Below are 15847 nucleotides of genomic sequence, written 5' to 3' on the forward strand. Positions count from 1 at the left end.
CAGTAGCTGCAAAGGCAAACAAGATCTTATCTTGCATCAAACGGGCAATGGATGGAAGGGAAGTAAACATAATTATGAACCTTTACAAAGCATTAGTAAGACCACACCTTGAATATGGAGTACAATTTGGGGCACAACTCCTTAGAAAAGACATTATGAAACTAGAGAGAGTGCAGAGAAGAGCCACCAAATTAATAAAGGGGATGGACAATGTAACTTATGAGGAGAGGCTAGCTAAATTAGATTTATTTACATTAGAAAAAAAAAGCTGTGTGTGCTGTGCACGCGCATAGTAAGTGAAACTTCTTTGACTTTTGTCACAGAAATTGTATTTGTGTTGGTGTTGGTGATGTTTTAATTAAAAATCAAAATACAATCTCAATGACAAAACGCAAATAAATTTGACTTAGAATGCGCGTGCTCGGCACACATCCCCTGTATTAGCTATTTGCACTAAGTGTGAATTCCGCGTGTGACAGTGTGCGTGTGACTGAGAGTGTGCGTGTGACTGAGAGTGTGCGTGTGACTGAGAGTGTGCGTGTGACTGAGAGTGTGCGTGTGACTGAGTGTGCGTGTGACTGAGAGTGTGCGTGTGACTGAGCGTGTGCATTTGACTGAGAGTGTGCGTGTGACTGAGCGTGTGCGTTTGACTGTGCGTGTGCGTCTGACTGTGAGTGTGACTGAGTGTGCGTCTGACTGTGAGTGTGACTGAGTGTGCGTGTGACTGAGTGTGACTGAGTGTGCGTGTGACTGTGAGTGTGACTGAGTGTACGTGTGACTGAGTGTGCGTGTGAGTGTGACTGAGTGTGTGTGACTGAGTGTGCGTGTGACTGTGAGTGTGTGTGGGGGTCTGGGGGGGTCAGTGTGTGGGGGTCTGGGGGGGTCAGTCAGTGTGTGTGGGGCTCTGGGGGGGTCAGTGTGTGTGGGGGTCTGGGGGGGTCAGGCAGTGTGTGTGGGGGTCTGGGGGGGGTCAGGCAGTGTGTGTGTGGGGGTCTGGGGGGGTCAGGCAGTGTGTGTGGGGGTCTGTCAGTGTGTGTGGGGGTCTGGGGGGTTCAGTCAGTGTGTGTGGGGGTCTGGGGGGTTCAGTCAGTGTGTGTGGGGGTCTGGGGGGTTCAGTCAGTGTGTGTGGGGGTCTGGGGTGGTCAGTCAGTGTGTGTGGGGGTCTGGGGTGGTCAGTCAGTGTGTGTGGGGGTCTGGGGGGGTCAGTCAGTGTGTGCGGGGGTCTGGGGGGGTCAGTCAGTGTGTGTGGGGGTCTGGGGGGGGTCAGGCAGTGTGTGTGTGGGGGTCTGGGGGGGTCAGGCAGTGTGTGTGGGGGTCTGGGGGGGGGTCAGGCAGTGTGTGTGTGGGGGTCTGGGGGGGTCAGGCAGTGTGTGTGGGGGTCTGTCAGTGTGTGTGGGGGTCTGGGGGGTTCAGTCAGTGTGTGTGGGGGTCTGGGGGGTTCAGTCAGTGTGTGTGGGGGTCTGGGGTGGTCAGTCAGTGTGTGTGGGGGTCTGGGGTGGTCAGTCAGTGTGTGTGGGGGTCTGGGGGGGTCAGTCAGTGTGTGCGGGGGTCTGGGGGGGTCAGTCAGTGTGTGTGGGGGTCTGGGGGGTTCAGTCAGTGTGTGTGGGTCTCTGGGGGGTCAGTCAGTGTGTGTGGGGGTCTGGGGTGGTCAGTCAGTGTGTTTGGGGGTCTGGGGGGGTCAGTCAGTGTGTGTGGGGGTCTGGGGGGGTCAGTCAGTGTGTCTGGGGGGGTCAGTCAGTGTGTGTGGGTCTCTGGGGGGTCAGTCAGTGTGTGTGGGGGTCTGGGGGGGGTCAGTCAGTATGTGTGGGGGTCTGGGGGGGACAGTCAGTGTGTGTGGGGGTCTGGGGGGGTCAGTCAGTGTGTGTGGGGGTCTGGGGGGGTCAGTCAGTGTGTGGGGGGGTCCGTCAGTGTGTGGGGGGTCCGGGGGGGTCCGTCAGTGTGTGAGGGGTCCGGGGGGGGGGTCCGCGCGGGTTGCGCCCGGTTTTTGTACCACCGCTTCCTGGGGGGCCCGCAAACGCCCACGTCACTGGAGGGCTGAATGGCGCCGCTGCCAGCCGCTTCTGCGCATGCGCGGCATGGCAGCGGTAGTGGAAGTTAGGCGGGCCCATGTGTGGGCTGGGAGGGAGATCCCATTCAGGTTAGGAAAGGGTGGGGGGGGGCTGTCCCGGTCGGGCGGTCTCTGCTGTCCCGGGCAGCAGACGGGGAACGGCAACACATGTCAACAGCCGTGGCAGCGGGCGGGGAACAGCGCCGCTGCCAACCGCTTCTGCGCATGCGTGGCTTTCCCCCAGTCCCCATGATTACTGAGCATGCGCGGCTTGGCAGCGGATGTGCGGGGGGAATGGCGGCCGTTAGGAGCGGCGCCGGCGGCTATCGCCGCCGCCGCCGCCGCATATGTGATCAGCCATGTGGGGGGAGCAGCAGCCGTTAGGAGCGGCGCCGGCGGCTATCGCCGCCGCCGCCGCATCTGATTTGTGGAGCGGGTGTGATGTCAGTGTTGGGGTCGGGCTGAGCCAGAACACAGCCCGGCCTCAACTGCCAGCACTGACGTCACATCCGTTTCATTTCTGTCTCCACAATCCATTTTTGCCCCATCACGAATGAGGTGCCACTAAGGAAGTTTCACTTCAAAAGAGGCATCTAAGAGGGGAATGATAACTATATACAAATATATTTGGGGAAAGTACAGGAAGCTTTCAAAATAACTATTAATCACAAGGGCAGTACAAAGGACTCGGGGGCATCCCTTAAGGTTGGAGGAAAGGAAATTTCACCAGCAACAAAGGAAAGGGTTCTTTACAGTAAGGGCAGTTAAAAGGTGGAATTCATTACCCATGGAGACTGTGATGGCAGATACAATAGATTTGTTCAAAAAAGGTTGGACATCTTTTTTAGAAAGCAAAGGTATACAGGGATATACCAAATAAGTAAACATGGGAAGAATGTTGATCCAGGGATTAATCCGATTGCCAATTCTTGGAGTCAGGAAGGAATTTATTTTCCCTTTATGAGATATCATTGGATGATATAACACTGGGTTTTTTTGTTTGCCTTCCTCTGGATCAATAAGCAAGTATAGATATAGGATAAAGTATCTGTTGTCTAAATTTAGCACAGGTTGAACTTGATGAACGTACAGTATGTCTTTTTTCAATCTCATTTACTATGTAACTATGCAGCTGAATGGGATCTCTCACTTGACCACTGTAATTTTTTTTGTTACCTTCTCTGCGGGGAAAGATGCACACTAAACTAACAAGTATCGGTGGGAGAAAAAGGAACGTCTATAGGGGTGGGTGTCATGCTATTATGAGATGTCCAGGTAGTGTCCTAACTTTATTATTTTAATAATTTAGTAAGATGACATCTATCGGAAAAGGCAACTATTACACTCAAGTAGAAATCTATTAAGTTTTTATGACTGACTTCATGACAGTCATTTTAAGTGAAGCATTTCATATCAAGGCACTAAAATCCGGGACAAATATGCGTCTGTAAGGATCTGTGTGGCACGCCAGACTCTGTGCATACCCCGCTTGTCCCAATCCGTGGTCGGGACACCCGCCCCGCCCGTGGTCCATGGCACCTCCTCTCCTGGGATCAGTGGCCGTACTGGACGCGCACACCTCGCCTGGACCTTAATGCGCCTGTCTCCGGCACGCGATCGGCGCGTGCAAAAGCCGCATCATCACTGTCAGGTCGAGCTCACCACAAACGAGGCGGGACCGCGGTGCTGAGGTGGGATAGGATATAATGCCACCCACAGCCACGAGGGCACGTCTTGAGAGTAGAGTGGTCTGGAGTCCGAGTCGGGGCAGGAGAGGTACGGATGGTAGAGGGTGCTGTTAGCCAAGTCCGGGGTTAGAGAGAGAGACGTAATCGTTTACCGTTTGCCGAGTTCGGGGTGCCAGAGGTGCGGAGAGTCATATTGCTGTATGCCACGTTCGGGATGCCAGAGGTGCGGAGAGTCGTAGAGGAAGCCGGTTCGGTACACGAGGAAGACTGCAAAACAAGACAGGACAGGACTAGGGAGGCAGAGAGTGATGAGAACAACTGGTTCTATGCTCAGCCGACGAGTTAGTGAAACCGCAGGGTATATGCAGGAGAGAGGGTCCAATGGCAGGTTAGCAAGGTGGGGGTGTGTGGAAGGGCCAGGCTGCGGCAGGGATAGGTCCAGACTGGCTCCCAAGGGAGGAGCAATAAAGCCCTGTGATAAGGCTGCATTTGATTGCAGCAATGGTTTGGGATGCTGTGCCTTTAAGAGGCTGGTGCGCCTCCGTGTGGCCGCGCCCCCGTGTGGCTGTGCTAGCAGGCGCGTGACCGGACCTGCCTCCAGGAACGGCCCTTGAAGAGGAACACCAGCGTGCGCGCGCGCGCCCACGTGGAGCAGGAAGCGGCGTCCAGGAGGGAGAATCTATGCGAGGCGCGGGAGGACCCGGCGGAACAGCGGGTAAGTGGGGAGCACGCCGAGGGCGGCTTGACTACTGGATCGTTACAATCACACATCGTCAGAACTCCTCCTATCTGGGAACCTGTCTCTCGTACCAGAACGGCCAATCGCAGACACCTTTCGCAGACACATTTATGCTCAGCTGCCCCACTGGCAAATCGGCTGAGCATAAACTATGGTGCGTAGTGTTCACTGCTTCCTTGCCTCCGCAGTCCTGTCTTGTTTTTCTGTTCCTAGCTCTCTGTTCCTGACCCGGCTTTGTATTGGACTCCGCTCTTCTCAACTCCAGGCCCCGGCTACCAACGACAATCCATACCACTCCAACCCCGACCTCGGCAACGTACCAAAACTACTCTTACCTCTCCTATCCAGACCACGGCTAACAGTACCTGCAACGATCCGCTACTCTCCAACCCGACAAGTATCCTGACTACTCTTAAACTCTCCAATGCCGACCCGGCTACCTTGACTAATCTACACTCCAGACACGCCCACGTGGCTGTGAGTGGCATTTATATCAATCCCCACCTCGGCCTCGCAATCACGCCTTGTTTGTGGTGAGCACTCCATTACAGTAAGCTCAGCCCCACAAACATGGACCCCGCTAAGGTGGGCAAGTCTTGAGCATGCACGCCAGCATGTTCACAAAAATTGAGAGATACCTAGAACAAAACGACAATCGCATGAACCTGTTACAGCAAAACCTCTCGTCTCTTACTGACCGGGTGTAGCCCTCTTCTCTTGCCCCCGCTGTTACAACCTCAACCGCTTTGCTCACGACGCTCTCATCTGAACCCCGACTTCTGAACCCTTACCGCTATGGTGGGGATCAAAGATCCAAGGTGGCGTACATCATTTCTCTACTCACCAACAATGCTGGCCTGGGCTTCCCCTATCTGGGAACAAAGAGGCCTAAGGGAGCTACGCATGCTGCTGTACCTGTCTGCTCACAGGAGGCCTAAGCCTCCGCTTCTGGGAGCCTGGGGTGAGCTCCTTCTCCTTGTGGGCAGCGCCTCCACCTCTGAAGGATCCCCGCGTTGGCGGGATAACCCCTCACAGGAACCAAACACAGTAGTAAGTAATACACCACACAAAGTATATAACTTTCTGGCACCCATCTTTTTAATATCTGTTTATTCACACCCAGCCTGCACCTACCCAGCACCCTGCAAAGGCCAAAGATACTAGGCACTGCCTATGTGTATAGTTAATCTGATGTGTCCTTCTTTAGAGGCAGGTAAGGAGGGTTACATCTATTAATATTAACCAAATCATTAAAACAAGATACTGCATAGTCAGGCCTATTACTTTGAATAATGTCATGGCTTTTCAGAATGCAGTCATTATTCATAGAACTATAGAAAACACGCTGAAACATACAATAGAATTAACACTGTTGTTATGCATGGGCACTAGAATTGGTAGAGCAGGCACCAATCATTTTGTGAGCCAATTACAAACATGGCCGCCAGGGTTACTAATCGAAAGCTGCAATGTCATATGACGATGAGGCTTTTCTATTTGCCGCCGGAGCAAGTCCTAGACACCCATATTGTTTCCTCAGTTTGCCTGATGGACAGCCACACCATGCCAGGCTCGCCACTCTGAAACAAATGGGGCCACTAAGCTGAACGGCAGCACTCAGCTCAGGGACCTTCTGGTTCTTAGATTTAATTTTGAAATTCCTTTACAAGAATTCTGAGAGAAACCATATGATCACTTGGGTCAACCTCATTTTGGCAGTCAATAAAAAGTCATAACATCAAAGTGAGATGACATGGCAACTTCCGATTGGGTGACCCTGCAGCTATCTTTGTTTTTCCTTGCAAGTACCAGGAAAGGTGCTATGGTTCAGCCTCAAGGGACCCCTTGATTCATACAAAAAAAAAAAATATTTGACTCTTACAATTAACTAGCACCATGTAAATGTGAGGGTTTGAGGAATTATGCAGGACAAAATTGTGAGTGGTGACAATGACGTAGTGAAGTTATTAGATTTAGAGAGGAAGAAGTGACTCACATTGATCATCGCATTGGAAGTAATTCTGAAGAGGGTGGCCCTTTCATTCACTGACTTAATCTTCTCACCACTCTCTGCTGGCAGTTTCAGGTTCTCCAGCTCACTCAGGGAACGTTGGAGGGCTGCACCATGCTTAGCGATAAGGTCATTGCACGCACTCAAATCATCCAGCTTACTGGTCAGGGATTTTAGGGAGCTGTGCAACTCGCTCCTGTCAGACTGGGAGCTTGGCTCTTCATCACCAGAGTCATCTGTGGAAGCAAAGGAAGGAATATTCACAATGCAGTCTTATATTTAGCTATTAAGTAATAGCAGATGTATTGCAAAGATTTACATTCGTTATAAGAATAATCATTTGAAGGACCAACTACAAATATATTCTCTTTCAGTATCGACTATGTAAATTCCATTAAAGATAGGAAAAACAATGTTCAACATACACTAAATTCCTAAGTAGGCCTATATATCTCCAGACCGAACAACCCTCACCAGTTTTCGGTTAGTCTCATGGATATGGAGCTTCAGAGATTCCATTGAAGTCTCACTGATATAAAAAAAAACCACACACTTTTCCTTTACAATATCATTTTTGGGGTCATAATTTCCTAATCTCACTGATTTTTGGGTAGAGGAAGAACAGGCACTCAACTACAAAAAGCTATATTTATCTGACGTTTTGGTTCCTAGTGGAAACTTTCTCAAGGATGCAGAGGCAAACAACCCACAAACTTAAACAGACCAAACTGCGCCAAAAATTCTCATGAGATGACGTCTGAGGTAGTCCGACTTCAGGGCAGTTCCAAGAGTAGTGACAATAGAAAACTTGAAACCCAGCATGAGCATTTCCATAAAGTACTTTATATGATGGACACTCCAACAGGAGTAGGAGAAAGCAGACCAACCAAATTCCACCCCAAAACACAGTTAAGAGACAGAAACCATAAGAACCGGAAACAAATGACAGAAACGTCCTATATCACCATTGCAAAATACTAAAATATAGAATTCCTTGACAGCAATGTGGAATAAAATGTGCCTGCTCTTCAGATTGGTTCAGCGGGTAATGATTATTGCCATCAATATATCTCCCTTTTTACAAATGAAAGGGAATTTGAACATAAACGAGGTAATAGCTTATTGCTCCTTTCAAGAATTAATGGTTCTGCGATACTGTACTTGGATGTAAATCTCTCAAGACAGCCACTAGGGAAGTGCTTCCTGCTGACCAGGCCGCAGGCCTACAACATGCAATGTCAATCTGCTTTGTACATTAATTAACAGCCTGTTCTTGCGCTGGTAATATTATTCTACACTAGCCTACGGAAAGAAGGTGTGCAGAGTATTTTCCTGCTCTTTACCACATGAACTAGAGGGAGTGCAGAGAAGAGCCACCAAATTAATAAAGGGAATGGACATTCTAACTTATGAGGAGAGGCTAGCTAAATTAGATTTATTTACATTAGAAAAGAGGCGTCTAAGAGGGGATATGATAACTATATACAAATATATTCAGGGACAATACAAGGAGCTTTCAAAAGAACTATTCATCCCACGGGCAGTACAAAGGACTCGGGGCCATCCCTTAAGTTTGGAGGAAAGGAAATTTCACCAGCAACAAAGGAAATGGTTCTTTACAGTAAGGGCAGTTAAAATGTGGAATTCATTACCCATGGAGACTGTGATGGCAGACACAATAGATTTGTTCAAAAAAAGGTTGGACATCTTTTTAGATGGAAAAGGTATACAGGGATATACCAAATAAGTATACACGGGAAGGATGTTCATCCAGGGAGTAATCCGATTGCCAATTCTTGGAGTCAGGAAGGAATTTATTTTTCCCCTTAATGGGGTTTTTTGTTTGCCTTCCTCTGGATCAATAAGTAAGTATAGATATAGGATAAAGTATCTGTTGTCTAAATTTAGCATAGGTTGAACTTGATGGACGGAAGTCTTTTTTCAACCTCATCTACTATGTAACTATGTAACATATTTAATGTGTCGGATAATGGAACGGTGATCATGTTGTAGCCATACGTGGAGTAAATCTATACTGCTCGGTATATTTTTATTCTCAGGATTGCTCGAAACCGAGAGATCCCATTGAGATGAACTGCAGCAGTTCGATAGTAAGACTTTGATCTCCAGGACATGAACACATTTTGGGAAACATACTATGGCTACTGGAGTTACATCATTACGCTACATTCCTGTTGGGGAAAGGATGATGCTCACTTTAAATAGAGAGACTCTCTCTTGTATTGTATGTCTTTATTTATAGGGCGCCATTAATGTACATAGCGCTTCACAGCAGTAATAAACGTGGTAATCCAATAAATAACAGATAATATAAATAACAGATCATGGGAATAAAAGTAACATTAAGGAAGAGGAGTCCCTGCCCCGAGGAGCTTACAGTCTAATTGGTAGGTAGGGAGAACGTACAGAGACAGTAGGAGGGAGTTCTGGTAAGTGCGTCTGCAGGGGGCCAAGCTTTATGTGTCATGTGTCCAGGATTATCCAGTGCTATTCGTATGCTTCTTTAAGCAGATGTGTCTTAAGGTGGGTCTTAAAGGTGGATAGAGAGGGTGCTAGTCGGGTACTGAGGGGAAGGGCATTCCAGAGGTGTGGGGCAGAAAGTGAAAAAGGTTTAAGGCGGGAGAGGGCTTTAGATACAAAGGGTATAGAAAGAAGACATCCTTGAGTAGAATGCAAGAGTCGGGATGGTGCATAGCGAGAAATTAGGGGTGAGATGTAAGGAGGGGCAGAAGAGTGTAAAGCTTTAAAAGTGAGGACGAGAATGGAGTGTGAGATGTGGGATTTGATCGGAAGCCAGGAGAGGGATTTCATGAGGGGAGAAAATATTTTATTGGGGTTTTCTTAAAAGGTTAGTTGAATTGCTGCTTCCAGTATACCATTGAAGGTTAATAAGAACATTAGATAAATAATGACTTACATGAACAATAAAGTGAACATAAGATATCAGTTTTCAAGTAGCAATCCCGCCCAAAAGCCTATAGGAGTTGAACTATTATACTGTTTGTATCTTTTTAACTTTTTTTATTTTACGTCACTCCAAAAAACGATGCAATGCATTTAAACCCATTTTCCTTGCTCCTAAATTGCCTTGATATATAGTTTTGACCTAGCTGTTTCTGTCCATAGTTATCCTGTAACATTTTACGTTTTATAACCTCCTTCTCTATCTCCTTCTCCTTCAGTTTTTTTCCCCCAATCCTTAATTGCTCCTTAGCATTTCTACCAACAAGAGCTAGCAGGATGTATACCGTCCAGGAAAACTGGCATTTTAGTACCAATCTAGAAAGGCAACTTTGTGCAAGGCTCAAGCAGAATCCTTCAGAGAAGAGGTTCTGGCCCGAAAATCTGAGGCGTTTTTAAATGACAATCTCTGTAAACGCAGAAACACAAACTGCATCCCTATCGTTTATGGCTTTATAAGTGTATGGTGCTGAAGTGGTAAAGTAGACATGTAATTAGAAATAAAATCCAGGAACCTATGAAAGCCCCATAATCATTGTAATATTTGTTGCTAGAAATAATTAATTATATGGCTGTAGAATGTATACAGTATTTGGAGGGCATTCGGAACGAATGGATTGCCATGGTAACAGCGGGTTATTTTTAACTTGATGACGTAGTTTAATATCCTCGCAGACAAAAAAAAACAATTTGCGGTTACCAGGAGTAAGCCTGCTCAGGCTGTGCTGGAATGGCAGTTGAATACAACCTTTAAATCAAAACACAATATACTGTATTTACAACACGTCTCAAGTCAAGTAGCTTGCTGCTGATCCTTGGCCCATACAATACAAATCCCCTGTTATACCAATTAGATTTGGCATTTAGAGAGTTTCATGTACATACTGTTGCAGAGTTTAAGACAAAACAGCATTTATTAGTGCCTTGCATGATGAATCATATTATTAAAATATCCCGCTGAAATATTATCGCTACAATTGTTGGGATTCACAAAACGCTGATGTGCGGTATCGCAGTGCAATCCCTCTTTAATGGCCATTGACTTGAATTGCAGTTAATGCACAATCACAGTGAGATAACCCACGTGGGCACTTTGTGAATCTCCTCCTATGTGCAGTGCAATAAATCATATGGATGATTGCTTGCACAAGGTAGCAGCTGAAAAGTGTCCCTATTAAGTCCTTTAACGCCAAAATGCCAAGAGTATTATGTTATGAGTACTGAATATGTGCAATATGTGTCCGTTTATCAATCTCTATAAAAGCTGTTTTTGGAAAATTGATGCAGCCATATCAATTTAGCATCTGTTTATCAAAGGAATTTGTCCTTATTTTGCTCTATCAGCCCCAGCTTACAGGAGTATTTTTTGGCTAATTCAATGTGTGCCGAAACAGCCGATTAGGCTTTTTTTCCGGCCAAAATTAACCATTGGTCTAAAAATCAGCATTAGGGTTTTAGGAACTTGATTAAAGGTTTCTGAAATTGGATGCAGCTTTTAATAGACAAGATCAGACATATTTGCAACTCTGCATCATGTTATCCTAACATATATCCTGAGCTTGATAAATAGATCCCAATGTATAGTTTTTGTCTGTGAGAGAGAGGTGAGGGGGATGGGAGTATTGTATGTGCCTTTATGAGAGTGTGAGTACATACAGTATGAGCATATGAATGAGATGGACAGTATGACAGCATGTGAGTTATGCGCATGTTTTAACTGAATGCATGAATACTAATGAGAATTACAAAGAACAGACAAGAAATTGATTAAAAACACAGAAAAATAGAGGTACAGTGTAGGGGGTGGAATACAGTAAACACTTATTTAAAGATGTGAAATCACCTAAAATAAAATACTCTCAATCCCCCTATTTAATATGATGTGAGTCCGGCTTGCATATATTGTAGAAAAGTTTAATAGCATTCAAATAAATGGGACTGAAATCGTGTCCTGTAAGGAAAGATGGCTGTTACATCTTAATGCAGCAGTGCCCCTAAGCCCTCCCTTTTTTGTTACCACAATGGAAAGCAGGGAAGCCCTGGATCCATGTTATTTTCAGCTCCGGGAACACCCAGGTTGCCTAACAACTTACCGGTAAAAGTAGCGCCAGTACTTCCTGGTGTTTAAATCCCCCACATCACATGGGACAATAGATGACGTTGCTACTTCCTATTGGCCTGCGTGACACGGGGGGGATTTATACTGCCATTTTGTTTCCCCTTGAGGGGACTGAAATCTGCTACTTTTACAGGTAATTGTCTCTGCTTTGAAGATCCCTGGGTTCCATCCTGGTTTTAAAAAAAGGAGTGTTAGAAAAATGAGTGGGGGGGAACTGCTTCTTTAAATAGGGGCCATAGAAGCTAAGGCTCATTAAATATGCTATTAAACCATATGCTGATGCTAGAGAAGAGTTCTGCTCCATTTAAATAAATGTACTCTAACAAAAGAAATGGGCTTCACAGCATATTAAATAGAGGCCTAAGACCATGTTAAAACAAGTCACACGTTGAACTCAATTCCAATCACATTGCCATGTTTTAATTTTCTAATCAATTTGTCCAAGCTACACAATGTTTACTTGATTGATGTTTGCACAGTACAACACTAAGCAGTTTCACTTGCTTCTGGAGAGTGGCACATAAAATGCCACACATCATTTGAATTTGCAGTGCACTTCTCAGAGAGAACATGTTGAGGTGTCTGTCAAAGTCAATGGAGGCTATGTTTATACTTAAATTATTTTTACACTACACAAGATGTGTGTTTCAAGCATTTTGACTTGTCTTATGATTTACAAACTGGCTAATTGCTCTCTTTGTGAAGCTTAATTCCCGAAGCAGGTTAGAAAAGGCATGTTACATTTGTAAAAAGCCACTAGAATTCCTCTGTATTCTGCCAGATGTACTCGTAATCTTACTTCCAAACTGGACAAATCATTTTCCCCCACCAGTGTCATTAGCTTTTCCCTGTCAGAACACAGCTAGAAGAGAACAGAGAGGTTCCATACATTTCCTGCCATAATATAACATTTAGATAAACAAGAACTCTTGTAATCACAACTGTTCATCTTATTCTTTCATCAAGAGACGCTACAATGGTTTGCCTGAGGAAGTGAGCCATGATCTCGCGAAATGTGTAGGAGGAAATGACTGTGCCGGCACCTGTAGTGGCCAGGCTCATGGTGACATCACCCAGCTTGGAAAGACCCAATCGCTTTGTAGCACTAGACCCGGAGGTACGCCACAAGTGAGGCAAGTGCAGCGGAAAGCTTGTGATCAGCGGATGGAAGGGGAGCCCCCCTAGTGCCACAGGACCAGATTTTTTCTATATGCTTATTGATTAAGCACAAAATGTGAGTGCATTACTTTTTACATTGTCATTAATAAATCTTCTTTAATTATTTCATCATACAGTATGTTCTTTTTCAGAAAATATGGTTTTAGAATGAGTTAATGTAGACGAGAACGAGTGGTGGGAAAGAAAGGAGACCAATCTAGAATTCCAGAAAAGCAGTGGATGGAAGCGATGAATAATAAAACGTACTAATGCTGACGGGGAATGATGGAAAACTGTGAAATGGGTGGGAAGGGACACGCATCTGTAATGATCTGATTTCACATTAAAATAAGCACGTTAAGAAGGAAAGCTAAAGGCCACCTACAGAACAGAGTTGGTGCATTTTAAACTGAGGACCACAACAATCTGATTGCCAATATTTGGAGTCAGGAAGGAATTTATTTTTTCCCTTATCATTAGATATTTCACTGGGGTTTCTGTTTGTCTTCCTCTGGACCAATATGGAATAATAAAATTAACCCTAACTATAGCGCTTAACCTATAATGTGTGACTTACACGTGCAACAAAATAATGTGCAATAAAAAACAGTTGTGATACCAAAAGGCTAAAGCTGCCACAGGCTTGCCACAATGCAAATTATCTCCAACCTGCATACAGTGATATGATGAATGAAAAAGGATACCTGGCGCTGACAATTACACTATGTCCATATGAAACAAAATCAGTCTCTTGAAAATCCCCCAGAGTTCAAATCTTAAAGTTGATGTCTGTAGATTTTCTTTACTGCTGCAGCATCCCAAGGATTCAAAGGAATCCTTTGAGAAAGTGACGTCCCTACGTCACGAAACGCGTTAGGGTGGGAGGAGCTTGAGGTTGCTGTCGGCAGGAGACTCTCAGAGACTGCAGAGGTGCGCTGTGTGTCAGACCTGTTGGTTGTATACCGGAACGCAGCCTAGCGGGGGGGAGAGACGCAGACGCACCAGACCAGCTGAGGTTAAGCAGTGAGAGGGCGGAGGACCTCAACCGGAGCAGACAAGGGAGTAACACCACAAGCTGCGGGCGGCAATCTCGTGACGTTTTAAACCGCATGTACTCATGTGAGTACATGTAAGTGATTTTTAGGCTTGTTGTAGCCGTTTTTAATTAAAATGTTGTGCTATCCTTTGCAATTGTCCATTCTCTTTCTCTGGGGGTCCGTGTGTTTTGGGTGATCCTTGAATCACGGAGCCACAAGAGTTAGAGGAAGTACCCGGGGGATTCGTGGCACAAGTGGACGTTAAAGGGATTAAAGCACAGATTGTCTCCACTGTATCCAGAAAGAGGCACTCCTGTAAGTAGAGACAGTCTACATTGGGAACTGTTTATGTAAGGGGAAGCCATTAGAAATCAGCAGTACTGCGCAATGGTGTGCCTCTTTATCCTTTCCAGGTAGATTGGGAGGCTGCAGCAGTAAAGAAAATCTACAGACATCAACTTTAAGATTTGGACTCTGGGGGATTTTCAAGAGACTGATTTTGTTTCATATGGACATAGTGTAATTGTCAGCGCCAGGTATCCTTTTTCATTCATCATATCTCTGGACCAATATACTGCAAGTACAGATATAGGATAAAGTATCTGTCATCTAAATTTAGCATAGGGTGAACCTCATATACTAGGTAACATTTGTGATGACACACCTTGGATATAATATGCAGTAAGGCAAAGAAGCTTTTGGTCTTGAAAGCATGTGGACAATATCTAATCTTAATATATAAAATTGAATGGTTAGTGCTATCTGCGGTGAATCTGATTGGTCCTCAGCCTCTGGCCAATCAGATTGGTGGGTCTGACGTCACCCAACTGACACTCTCTTCCCCCTCGGCGGCGCCGCCACACACACACACACACACACACACACACACACACACACACACACACACACACACACACACCTCTCCCTCTCTCAGCGCTCATCTCTCCCTCCCGGCGCTCATCTCTCCCTCCCGGCGCTCATCTCTCCCTCCCGGCGCTCCGCTCATCTCTCCCTCCCGGCGCTCCGCTCATCTCTCCCTCCCGGCGCTCCGCTCATCTCTCCCTCCCGGCGCTCATCTCTCCCTCCCGGCGCTCATCTCTCCCTCCCGGCGCTCATCTCTCCCTCCCAGCGCTCATCTCTCCCTCCCAGCGCTCCGCTCATCTCTCCCTCCCGGCGCTCCGCTCATCTCTCCCTCCCTCCCGGCGCTCATCTCTCCCTCCCGGCGCTCCGCTCATCTCTCCCTCACTCCCGGCGCTCCGCTCATCTCTCCCTCCCGGCGTTCCGCTCACCTCTACCTCCCTCCCGGCGCTCCGCTCATCTCTCCCTCCCGGCGCTCATCTCTCCCTCCCGGCGCTCATCTCTCCCTCCCGGCGCTCATCTCTCCCTCCCTCCCGGCGCTCCGCTCATCTCTCCCTCCCGGCGCTCCGCTCATCTCTCCCTCCCGGCGCTCCACTCACCTCTCCCTCCCTCCCTCCCGGCGCTCCACTCACCTCTCCCTCCCTCCCTCCCGGCGCTCCACTCACCTCTCCCTCCCAGCGCTCCACTCACCTCTCCCTCCCTCCTGGCGCTCCGCTCATCTCTCCCTCCCGGCGCTCATCTCTCCCTCCCGGCGCTCATCTCTCCCTCCCGGCGCTCCGCTCATCTCTCATTCCCTCCCGGCGCTCCGCTCATCTCTCCCTCCCGGCACTCCACTCACCTCTCCCTCCCGGCGCTCCGCTCATCTCTCCCTCCCGGCGCTCCACTCACCTCTCCCTCCCGGCGCTCCGCTCATCTCCCTCCCCGGCGGGGGAACAGGCAGTGGCCAGGCAGGCTGCTGCTGCCTCGTGGCGCCTAAGATGACGGCGCCCGGAAGGACCCCCTTCCTCCCTCGCGGCGCCTAAGATGGCGGCGCCCGGAAGGACACCCTTCCTCCCTCGCGGCGCCGAGTGAGAAGATGGTGGCGCCCGGAAGTAGAGGTAGGTGTCGCGTGTGTGTCGCTCTCCCACTCTCCCACTTCCCCCCACCTCCCAGAGCACGCTCTCTACGGCTCAACATCCAGGCTGGCAGGTGAGGAAATGCAGGGGGAG

The 15847-nt window shown here is 47.6% G+C and overlaps 1 protein-coding gene across 7 annotated transcripts in view; it reads right to left on the reverse strand.

The window, feature by feature from the left end:
* OSBP2 (oxysterol binding protein 2) overlaps positions 1-15847 on the reverse strand; it is a 208503-nt gene that overhangs the window by 97992 nt on the left and 94664 nt on the right. For all 7 annotated transcript variants that reach the window (XR_012787689.1, XR_012787690.1, XM_075568033.1 and 4 more), the window contains one exon: positions 6471-6721. Coding sequence is in view for 5 of the 7 variants with exons in the window: in XM_075568033.1 (XP_075424148.1) it covers positions 6471-6721 (251 nt within the window). In the remaining 2 variants the exon portion in view is untranslated. The remainder of the gene's footprint in view (positions 1-6470; positions 6722-15847) is intronic.

The sequence above is a fragment of the Ascaphus truei genome, chromosome 13 (assembly GCF_040206685.1).
Source record: "Ascaphus truei isolate aAscTru1 chromosome 13, aAscTru1.hap1, whole genome shotgun sequence".
In the NCBI taxonomy this organism is placed as follows: Eukaryota; Metazoa; Chordata; class Amphibia; order Anura; family Ascaphidae; genus Ascaphus; species Ascaphus truei.